Below are 11,807 nucleotides of genomic sequence, written 5' to 3'. Positions count from 1 at the left end.
AACATTCTCAGATTAAGTCCATGCTGTATCTCAAATGTCTTGAATCTGTCTCCCATCTCTCAGTCTCTCTATTTTCTTCGGTCTCTCATCAAAGTCTTTTGCTTGCAAGTTTGGCAAGCATGAACCTGTCAACACTAGCTAATGATCTCCAATAATACTGCTCTCATGAGCTACTTCTATTCTATTTTGGGAACATAGATAATGGTCCTTCTGTGTGGCTGTGGCATATTTATATCATCACATCAACTATTAGATCATTGATATTTGGTTAATAATTGATTTATATTCATACACACCTGGAGCAGGATTCTGAAGTCTGAATAAAAAACAAGAAAAGAACTTGAGATATTTGTGTAAGAGTATCATTATGTTGCAATTATCAAAATGTATTCTCTGTTTTGGGATGGGTATAGGGCCTTTGGGGTGTAGTAGGGGTGGGGTTAGTCGTAGTGGCTACCTATAACACCTTCATAAGCATAATTGTGCACATTAGTAATTGCTTTGTAGGTAGTTATCATTAAAAAAATAAACGCTACCTTATTGTAAGTCAAAACTACAAACAGTCAGTCAGAATTCATACATTCCTTGCAGCACAAACATTACATTTTTTTAAACAAAATATCAACAATTTACAAAATCTAAATATAGAAACTGATATATTTTCCTAGTGCAACTATCTAAAATTTAATGCCTTACTCTTTGTATATTAGATTGTATTCCCTGATCATGCCTCACAAGCATCTCAATGCACATAGGATTGAACCACAGAAGCAAGCTTGATTAGTGCACGTGCTTTCTATTCACGGATAAACATTTCATCGTCTAATTCTCTTACAGAACTCTAAAAAAGTGAGTAAAACATCTCATAATCCAATGTATAGTTGATGATGAAAATTGCTCTGAAACATATATTTACATTCCAATGTCTATTCCATGAACATTTCATTTTATGGAGCCTTGCATTATATATATAAATGTCTGTCACTATTCATTAGTGAAGGGATATCCATCATCCTAAATATTGTCATTAGATGTCATTTCATGATCAGGTAAAATGGCATCTTAACAAAGAATGTATTTTAGGGAACATCCACCAGTCTATCAAATGTCCGCATTAAATATTATGAAGATACATGCATCATAATTAAGCCTGGGGCATGTTTTATTTGTGAGAGAATCATCTAAAGTTTGACATCTAATGTCATTTTCAATTCCTTAATTTTATTGAATATCTTTTAGAATATTGTGTAATGTCAGTGAAATTAAGATGCACAAAATCTACACAATTTATCTGTTGGATATTTAGGTCTGCTCCCTAAAAGAAAGGAAACAGTGAACTAATTATGTTGAAATCAACAATGGAACTATATCATTTTATATTCAGATTAGGAAGAGAATTACAAATTCACAAATATTGTTGAGATAGTCATGGTAATATATCATGTTGATAAAATCCCCATTTATAAAATGTTAGTTGTTCATTCACGTAAATAACTTGCCCACAGTCATATCATCTTTGCCTCTATTTCATCAGGGCTATCCACACCCAAAACAATATCAGACTTTGAACAGCAATTAGAATTTTTGCTTTTGTGTATATTTGACCCACAGCTTAAATATGTCTTATTTTCTGTTCGATGATGATAGTCAATGGAATTGATATAAGATATTGAGTTGAGAAATCCCTACATACCCCAAGTGTGAATGGTTCAAAGAAAGTGATATGTGAATCACTTTTCAAATTTCAATGTGAATGAGGCTGTCATGGAATCCAAGTCCCTTGGAGCCAGTCTGGACCCATGGAGCCAATTCAGTCTCCTCTTCTCTCTCCCTCTTGAATGTTTATTTATCCATATACATCCCACACAATATGCGAATGGTGCAGAAAAGTGGGATTTGAATCATGTATTAAACCTCATTTATTATTGTGTGTGAATGAACCCGCTATGGAATCCAAGTCCCTTGGAGCCAGCCTCCTCACCTCCTCTCTCTTCTTCTTGAATGTTTAATTATACATATGAACATCCAACATAATATAAAAAATGGGATTTGAACCATGTATTAAACCTTACTTTTTTATATAATGTGAATGAACCCATTAAGGAATCCATGCAAGTCCCTTGGAGCCAGCCTGGACCCATGGAGCCAGTTCTCCTCTCCTCTTCTCTCTCCTTCTTGAATATTTATTTATTCATATGAACATCCCACATATTTAATACGCAAGTGGGTGCAGAAAAATGGGATTTGAATCATGAATTAAAACATCACTGTTTCATTGTGTGTGAATGAACCCATTAAGGAATCCATGCAAGTCCCTTGGAGCCAGCCTGGACCCATGGAGCCAGTTCTCCTCTTCTCTCTCCTTCTTGAATGTTTATTTATGACAAGCTTTGACTCCATCTTCATCATGGCCAAATTAGGCCAGAAATTGAGTCATCCCAACAAACATTTGGGACATCATCAAAGCAATATGCTCTCCAAATATACTGCATTTGAAAAATCAATTATTTGTGCATGATGGCAGCTCTCGTTCTGAAAAAAATGCTATTCATAATAATTGTCCTCTTTGCTATATTTTATGTTGATGATATATGCTTGGAGGTAGAATGATGCTAACTCACGTCTTTATCTTCAAGTTCACAGCCTCTGCACAGTGATGATGATTTCCTTCATTATTCAATTTGATAGGATTGATTTTATGAGGAAATATATGAATACAAACTATTTTGGTAGTGTTTATCTTATCTATATTGATTATTCAAAACCTACTGATATACAATAGTTTCTGATAGCCTATTCTGGTGAACAAGTAGATGTCTTGCTTAACATGAATGCATATATTTAGTTTAATTGGTTGGAAATCTTTATGAAATGGAAATAGTGAAATTATATACCTCTTAGCCAGTAGAAAACATTTCATAACATTTGATGATTTTTTTAAAATCACAATTCAATGATGTCAATGATGTCTAGAACGAACAAGACGGGGCCATGACCAACAATTCTATGTCAACAAAGTCAAGACAGACGCATACACGCTTACTCATTCTTCCCAAAGACAGTTAAGGACTGGAACAGACTTTCTTCCTCAATTGTAGCCCAACCTTTCTTAAATACTTTGAAATCTGCGCTTAAAACCAACTTAAAACCAGCACCTTAAGTTGGTGGCCGCACACGACGACACACCTCCAGTTTAAACACCTTTACGGCGTCTTTTGGAGGAATCCTACCAAGTACCAAGTACCAAGTCTACACTAAAAAAAAGTTATAGCAAGAAATTTATGCTACAACCCAATTCCTTTTTCTGTGTGCCTACTTACGAAAAGTTTCACCATCTGCATAGTAAATAAAGACCTCAAAAGACTAGCCTTAGATTAATTTGTTTCAGTACCGGTAAACTTTATTCTCTGACTTATTCTCATAATCAAAACCAGTCTGATTGCATTAGCTATGTCATTCATCAATGAAATTACACCATCTTTGCGTTAATCAATGCTTAAATGGATACCGTCCACTGCTGCACACTAGTTTGCATAGATGTATATAAATGAAATTGAATATTCCGCTGCATGTATCGTCATTCATGAATTCACATATTGACTTTCCATCCATCAGAGCAGAGCTCCTATTTGTTTAAAGACCCAAATCCCTACAGAATATAGGCTGCCTTGAAAACTAATTCATTAGCAGCAATCGTCCGCCGAATATTTATCCGGGTGTTCGGCAGGTTTCGCTACGGTCTCATATTTCATGGTTAGGTACCCAACATGATTTTTCTTTTCTTTTTTTTGTCGCTCGTGTGTATGACCTACTTTGGGCTTGACTTTCGTGGGATCAAGCTATGTAAATGGAATGTAGATCTAATTTATTCAATACTTGCGCTGGAAATTTTATTTAGTACGCAACATGGTTTTATTCAAAATGTGCCAACAGGGGTATCACTTAAGGATGGTGTATCAGATGGGGTAGGGGAGGAGGTATCCCATTCAAGTAGAGAAATTTGTAAAGGTTTCAATTCTGATGCCAAATTGTAATTGTTCAGAATGATGACCTCAAGATTTTTTTTTTACTTCTTGGAGAGTTTGGTTTAACTAAACTTTGTGTTAACTTTTCAGGAAATTTGTTTCAGCCTGTACCCCCCTCCCCCCAGTTCAAAATATTTTGGGGATGCCCCTTAAGTTGCTTGACTAGCCTTTGTTTATTTCTTCTGCTCGAGGGTTGGCACCACTGTACAGCTTCAGAGTAATTCCTTTGATTCTTTGGTAGTACACTACTAGCATGGTTGAAGTGCACTGGGTTTCTGGGCCACAAAGATGTATTTTGCAGTAGAGAAAAGGTGTAATTGTTTCAGTACCATATAGTTTCTTGTTGAAAAAGTAGCATTTCATCACAATTGTTCTGAGAGAAGCCCCCTAGTCTTCATAATTCACTACATGATATTTTCAACAACAAAATTGGAGGGGGGGGGGGTTGGGGAGAGACAACAAAAATGTGGTTTGAATTTTTTTCTTCTTCTTCTTTTTAGTCACGTGTGAAGTGTAATCACAATTTTCTGTTGTTGCTATTCTTTGTCAAAAGAAAGAAAAGATGTGAAAGAAAAAAAAAAGAGATTTCTTTCCCTGCATGACATATCAATTTTTACCATTTATATTCTTCATAAATCAAAGCTGTTTCACAGAGGTAGCACTTGGTTACTTTATTTTTTTTGCAATCAGAGCACATGTCTTATAGTCATTAGCTCATAATGATGCTAACATGTTCCAGAATCAGCTCCAATTCTCCAGAGCTCCAATTATCATGCTGATTACTGCATGATTTTTATGCCTCCGCCACCGAAGGTGGTGCCGGAGGCATCATGTTTTCGGGTTGTCCGTCCGTACGTCCGTACGTCCGTACGTCCGTCCGTACGTCCGTCCGTACGTCCGTCCGTACGTCCGTACGTCCGTCCCGTTTGACCGTTATCACAATATCTCAAGAACCATTTAAGATTTAAACTTAAGACTCGGGAATAGTATTTATCACCATAGGAAGACGATCTGATTAGATTTTGGAGTACGTAGGTCAAAGGTCACAGGTCACAGAGGTCAACTTATGAAATTCCTTGTATTGAGTTTGTTAGCGCGATATCTCAAGAACCATTTGAGATTTAAACTTCAAACTTAAGGATAGTATGTATCACCATAGGAAGACGATCTGATTAGATTTTGGAGCACGTATGTCAAAGGTCAAGGGTCACAGAGGTCAACTTATGAAATTCCATACATTGAGATTTTTATCATGATATCTCAAGAACCACTGGAGATTTAAACTTCAAACTTAGTGATAGTGTGTATCACTATAGGAAAACAATCTGATTACATTTTGGAGCACGTAGGTCAAAGGTCAAGGGTCATAGAGGTCAACTTATGAAATTCCATACATTTTATTTATTTATTTATTTATTTATTTATTTATGCATGTTCACAATTTCACAATTCATTGAAGTTAACATCACATGAAAATTAATATAAGATGACAAATCATTTTCAATTTTACAATACATTTGAATTAACTTCACGTGAAAAAGAATATAACATTGTTTTATCAAAGACAAGTTGCAACTTATATACAGTTTGAAGAATGAACACACAAAGGTGATGAAACATAAGCAAATAGAGCTTGAATCGTTACAACACCTTTCAAATATATAATATATGACAAATAAAATTCCTAAAGTTTTGTAGTGAACTATTTACACTATTTACAAAGTTTTAAAAAAAGAAAGAATTTTTTATTTTCGTTAGGCCTAGTAACAAAATTATGTTAGATTTAATTAGAACTGACAAATAGATTATAATGTAAGTAATATCTTACATCTGTGAAATGATAATACACTTGAGTGCTCTTTTAAAAGAGTTTGTTGATTTTATATTTCGAATATCATTAGGTAAAGAATTCCATACATCTGGACCTCTGTGTCTGATTGATTTCTGGGCTAATGTAGTGTGAGGATTGACCACATGTAAATTCGATGACTGCCTTGTTGAATACGAATGAACCATGTTATTAGGTTGGAACATTGAAGATAATGACGTAGGTAATAATTTGATATTAAAACGGAACATAAATATGGCAATTTGGAGGAAGTTAATATCATCAATCTTTAAGCATTTCAGTTTAACAAATAGTGGGGTAGCATGGTCACGATAACCAGCTCGGGTACATATGCGTACAGCTTTCTTTTGTAACAGAAGAATATTATTAGTCACACACTTGGATGTTGCCCACAAAATATTACAATAAGAAATGTGTGGTAAAATTAGACTATTATATAGCATAAGTAATATTCTATCAGAAACAAAACATTTTATTCTATACAGTACGCCAATATTTCTGGAGATTGGTGTAACAATGTGTTTTACATGGTCGCTCCAGTCAAGTTTTTCATTGATATAGACACCAAGGAATTTCGTACATGTCTTTCTCTCTAAAGAAATATCATCTAGTTTAATATTAAGAGCAAGGTTATCATTAGATTTTCTACCTCTAAAATGAATATAATTTGTTTTAAGAACATTGAGAGAGAGCACATTTCTTCTAAACCATAAAGTCAACTTTGGCAGTTCCGAATTTAGTTTCTGTTCTAGAGTGTTGATTTCACGATGAGACAAGAAAACACTCGTATCATCTGCAAATAAGGTATAATTTAAAGTTTTAGATACATTACAAATATCATTGATATAAATAAGGAATAATAATGGGCCTAGGATGGATCCCTGCGGAACACCACATTTAAGATACAGAATGTCAGAGTTAACAGAGTTATAATAAGTGTACTGTCTTCTCATAGATAAGTAACTCGCAAGCCATTGTAAAGCTATGCCCCTTATTCCATAATGCTCTAACTTAGAAAGAAGAATTGAATGGTCAAGTGTGTCAAATGCTTTACTCAGATCCATAAATACACCAATGACATGCTCGTGAGCAGCGAGTGCACTTGAAACGCGATCATAAAATTTCAGTAGCGCAAGATCTGTAGAATGAGACCGCCGAAATCCAAATTGATCAGGATTCAATGATTCACATTTATCTAAAAAACTGTAGAGCCTGTTATAAACAATTCGTTCCAAAACTTTAGAAAAGCTAGGCAGTAATGAGATTGGTCTATAGTTAGAAACGACCATCACGTCATCTTTTTTATGAACAGGAATCACCTTTGCCAGTTTGAAAGAAGAAGGAAACACTCCGGTCATCAACGAGAGTTTGCAAATGTGTACAAGAGGCGTTAGAATTGAACCAATGATCTTTTTCAATAAAAATGTACTGATTTCATCATGCCCAGAAGAGTGACTGTTTTTTAGCGATCTCACTACATTGAGAATTTCAATGTAATCCGTTGGTTTTAGAAAAATAGAAGTATTAGATGGTTCATTGAGGTACTGTGTGAAGTTGGTTCCATCTTTATTTATCATCTTGGCTTGATTTAGGCCAACATTGACAAAATAAGTGTTATATGCATTTGCAATATCTTCTGCATTTGTTATTGCTTTATTATCATGAACAATTTTTCCTGGAACTTCATGTTTTCCTTGCTTGCATAAAATATCCTTTACAATTTTCCAGGTAGATGAAATATTGCCATTTGCACTTTCAAACCTCTTAGAGTAAAATAAACGACGTGAACATCGTATAATTGATGTTAATTTATTTCTATATTTCTTGTATTTTTCAACATTATCTTGTGATCGTTTTTTCATACTTCTTTTATATAGTACGTTTCTTCTTTTTATCGATCTAAGTATCCCTTTAGTAATCCATGGATGATTTCCTTTTCTCTTGTCGTTTAATTGCACATATGGAAAATGTTTATTAAAAAGATAATAAAACTTATTCCAAAATACTTCAAAAGCACTTTCTACATCGTCACAAATTATAACATCATTCCAATTTTCCGAGAGTAAATCTTCATTCAGACAAGAAACATTTTCATCTGTAATTTTACGTTTCTTTTCAATTCGCCTTTTTTGTGTTACATCAGTTTTGTGGTCAAAAAGTAAGCAAAACACAGGTAGATGATCAGATATTTCACAATAAAACAGACCTGATTGAGAAAAGCCTTTAGATGTTTTTACGAAAATATTATCCAACAATGAAGATGAATGATTACTAATTCTGGTTGGTTTATCAATCATAACACTGAATGCATTGGAATCTAGAATATTTCGAAGACGAAGTGAGTTTGGACTATTATTCAGTAAATCGATATTAAAATCACCCATAACACAAACAGATTTATTGAAAGAGTTGACAGTTGACATGAGCAATTCTAAATCATTTAAAAAGTCTACCATGTCTGTGCTGGGCGGTCTGTATATAACGCAAACAATAAAATTCTTTTCATTAGGAAGATCAACTTCAATACATAAGAGTTCCGCAGTTTCGTTTTGGAAAGAAATATCACGTCTGGGCTTAAAAGATAAAGAATCCGCGATATACATTAGAAGTCCGCCGCCCCTACCACTCGACCTGTCTTTACGTATTTGTTTGTAACCTTCTAAGGTATATAAAGGTGGAGATTGAGGATTTAACCATGTTTCGGTAATGCCTATAACTGAGCAATCGAACTGTAATGATGATAACAGGATATTCATATTTTCATTATTCTTACTTAGACTCCGAACATTACAATGTAAGAAACTAAGAAATTGTGTTTGTTGAGGTTGATCCTTTACAGGATTAAACTCATTAGGTACGTAGTACCTACAGTCAATATTTGGTTGTAATTGGTAATCTTCATTAGTCATTTAAGGATGAGAGTCTTGCAGAATTCGATATTTTGGTTGAATATAGTGACAGCATAAGTTGACACTGATTGGGGAGGCAAACTTGCCAAAAGAGCGAAATAAAATAAAAACAGAAAAGATATGAAACATATGAAATAATAATCATCGTTATGGAGTTTAAGAATGTTAATCGTAAATATTGCCTACTTTATTAACTTGTTGATATCGTCTACTTCAACTTCTTGATATCATCCTTGGTATGGATGATGATCGCAGGTTCCTTCTCATCTTTCCTCACGAATATCTTGCCGTTGACGGTCCACACGAACTTGAAGCCCGCCTTCTTCCTTTCGACGTTCACGATTCCGAGCAGCTCTCGGGTAACGCTCGTCAGGTTCTCGTTGACGTAGAATTTGTTTGCATTGCCATGAACACCGATGTCCCTGGTTGTGACATTCTTCAGCTTTTTTCGGCCATCGTATACTGCATTCCTTGCTCTGCGACTGTTAAATCGCACAATGATGGATCGTGGTCGACGATCTGCCCCAGCCCTTGGAGCGCCCAACCGATGCGCAATGTCGATGTCACTCTCCTTCAGTGAAGGGGCAACACATTGGGCGACCTTCAAAGCCAACACAAGAGGACTCTCTTCTCTGCTCTCAGGAATTCCCGCCAGCTCCAGGTTTATCCTCCTATGGTACTGGTCGAGGTCATGTACCTTGTGATGGAGGTCGCAGACCTGGTTATCCAGCGACTTATTCTTAGCCTTCAGTTCTTCGTTGTCTTTTTCCAACCGTCGTGTCGTCACCTTTAGTTCCTCGAATTTTTCATCCAGGAAGGATAGAGAGCGGACGATGTCTGTCTGCCCTTCCCTCACTTCCTGAATGGCAGCCTCAAGCAGATTCAACTTGCCAGTCAAGGCATGCGAAAGTGTTTGTAACTCCTCCTTGAAAAGAGAGATGATATCGGGTTGGCTCCCACAAGACCCAGCTCCTAGTTCCTCACTTACTTGCGACCTGGTTTTCTTCGGCATTGTTACGTCAGGCGTCACTGAGATAGCGTAATTATGGATTTTGTCTAGATGCGCTCTTCTGCGCTTTTGTGCGCTTCAATAGTTGTGCGCAGTATACTGCGACTTTCAAAAAGGAAATAGAATAGCTCTATTGAAAAAAACTATTAAAAAATACAAGTTTTTCGAAAATATCACAAAATCGTCACCTCGTCATTCCAAGATGGGTTTAGAATCGGAGTCCTGGTTTGAAGAGCTAACACCCGATATAAAAATTATCATGCATAGTCCATTGCATTCTGTTAAAAATCAGTCATTACCGGGAGCTCAACAAAACACGTCCACCCAGGATGAAGATGAAAACCTTACATTGAGATTGTTATCATGATATCTCAAGAACCACTGGAGATGTAAAAACTTCAAACTTAAGGATAGTATGTATCACCATAGGAAGACGATCTGATTAGATTTTGGAGCACGTAGGTCAAAGGTCAAGGGTCACAGAGGTCAACTTATGAAATTCCATACATTGAGATTGTTATCATAATATCTCAAGAACCACTGGAGATTTAAACTTCAAACTAAATGATAGTGTGTATCACCATAGGAAGACAATCTGATTAGATTTTGGAGCACGTAGGTCAAAGGTCAAGGGTCACAGAGGTCAACTTATGAAATTCCATACATTGAGATTGTTATCATGATATCTCAAGAACCACTGGAGATTTAAACTCCAAACTTGTTTAAATTGCTCTATGGCGGAGGCATCATTTTCGACTGCGCGCAGTCAAAATTCCATCTAGTTCATTTTGTGTTGCCACGGCGAAGCTTGATTGATGCGGTGCCGGTAGACCGAAAGGGGAAGGAACTTTATTCTCAAGGCTTGTAGACAGTGTGACTGTGTCTATCGAATTCCATTTTGGTTCGTAATGTCACTGCAGGGGATTGGCTAATGCTGGATTTGATTGATTATGTTTGAATTCTAGAAAGTAAGATGGGATTTGAATTTTAAGTGAATGAAAAATTATTGCAGGATAGAAATGATATTGTAATAAAGAAATAATTAAAGGTATTAAACCCAAGATGATTTTGATGATGATGATGGTGGTGATGAGGATGATGGTGGTGATGAGGATGATGATGATGATTTTGATGATGATTTTGATGATGATGATGATGATGATGATGGTGGTGGTGGTGATGATGATGATTCTAGTGAATAATTGAAAAATAATATATTTACAAACATACAAAGTATCATGTCCTGCAGATAGAGAACACTGAATAGTACTTCAGCATTAGCCAAGTTTCATAATAAGGCACTGACACACTCAAGTAATATCTTCCTACTGGATACCCATTTTCTTCACCTGGGTTGAGAGTAGCAAATGAATAATACCTTGTCAAAGGAAGTTAGACATGCTGTAGATGCAGTAGTATACTGCAAATTGTATAACTGAAATAAAAGAAAGTATTACACATAAACATCTGCCTCACATGCTTGACAAGTTAATATCTAAGGTTGATAGCACTTTTTTAAAGCTTCCACAGTATCATTAATGTGACATATCGTTCAGTCTGAAATGATAATCAAGTGATTATCGATGAATTTCTTACCTCAGTGATTAAATATTATCTATTTGGAGCAAGAAGAGCATTAACTCAATATCATTCTATACAGTGTTAACACCCTTCTGGCTCCAAACAGATGATATCCTCTGCCGAGAATTTAGATATGGATGAAAACCCTTTTGTAAATGATGAAAGGAGTTAACACCCTTCTGGCTCTCAGTAGATGATATGAACAATAAATTGACATTGAGATGTACTTGTTGTGACATATCCAACTATGCTTGACTTCAAATAAATTCCCATCTCACTAGTTCACCCTGAGGCGTTGCTGAGGAGTATTGCTGTCGACATATTTTCAGTGCAATGTGCAGACGTGTGTAACAACTTCCCATCGATTCTGACCCATTATAGCTTCTCAAGGAGAATTGATCGTCATAATTAGGCTTTGAATGACAAAGTGTTTT

General features: G+C 35.7%; 1 protein-coding gene across 1 annotated transcript; it reads right to left on the bottom strand.

The window, feature by feature from the left end:
- Nucleotides 1–8,991: 8,991 nt before the first annotated feature.
- On the bottom strand, nucleotides 8,992–9,795 carry LOC100893464. The gene has a single exon (XM_003724351.2). It carries the CDS (start codon nucleotides 9,793–9,795, stop codon nucleotides 8,992–8,994), a length of 804 nt encoding a protein of 267 aa, XP_003724399.2.
- Between the last annotated feature and the right edge of the window lie 2,012 nt (nucleotides 9,796–11,807).

This window comes from Strongylocentrotus purpuratus, unplaced genomic scaffold, assembly GCF_000002235.5.
Source record: "Strongylocentrotus purpuratus isolate Spur 01 unplaced genomic scaffold, Spur_5.0 spur5_scaffold_7, whole genome shotgun sequence".
NCBI classification, from domain to species: Eukaryota; Metazoa; Echinodermata; class Echinoidea; order Camarodonta; family Strongylocentrotidae; genus Strongylocentrotus; species Strongylocentrotus purpuratus.
This window is presented reverse-complemented; position numbering and strand designations above follow the sequence as displayed.

What these genes read in the sequence shown, in the direction of transcription:
- LOC100893464 (XM_003724351.2), bottom strand. Translation starts at nt 9,795, where the DNA reads ATGCCGAAGAAAACCAGGTCGCAAGTAAGTGAGGAACTAGGAGCTGGG.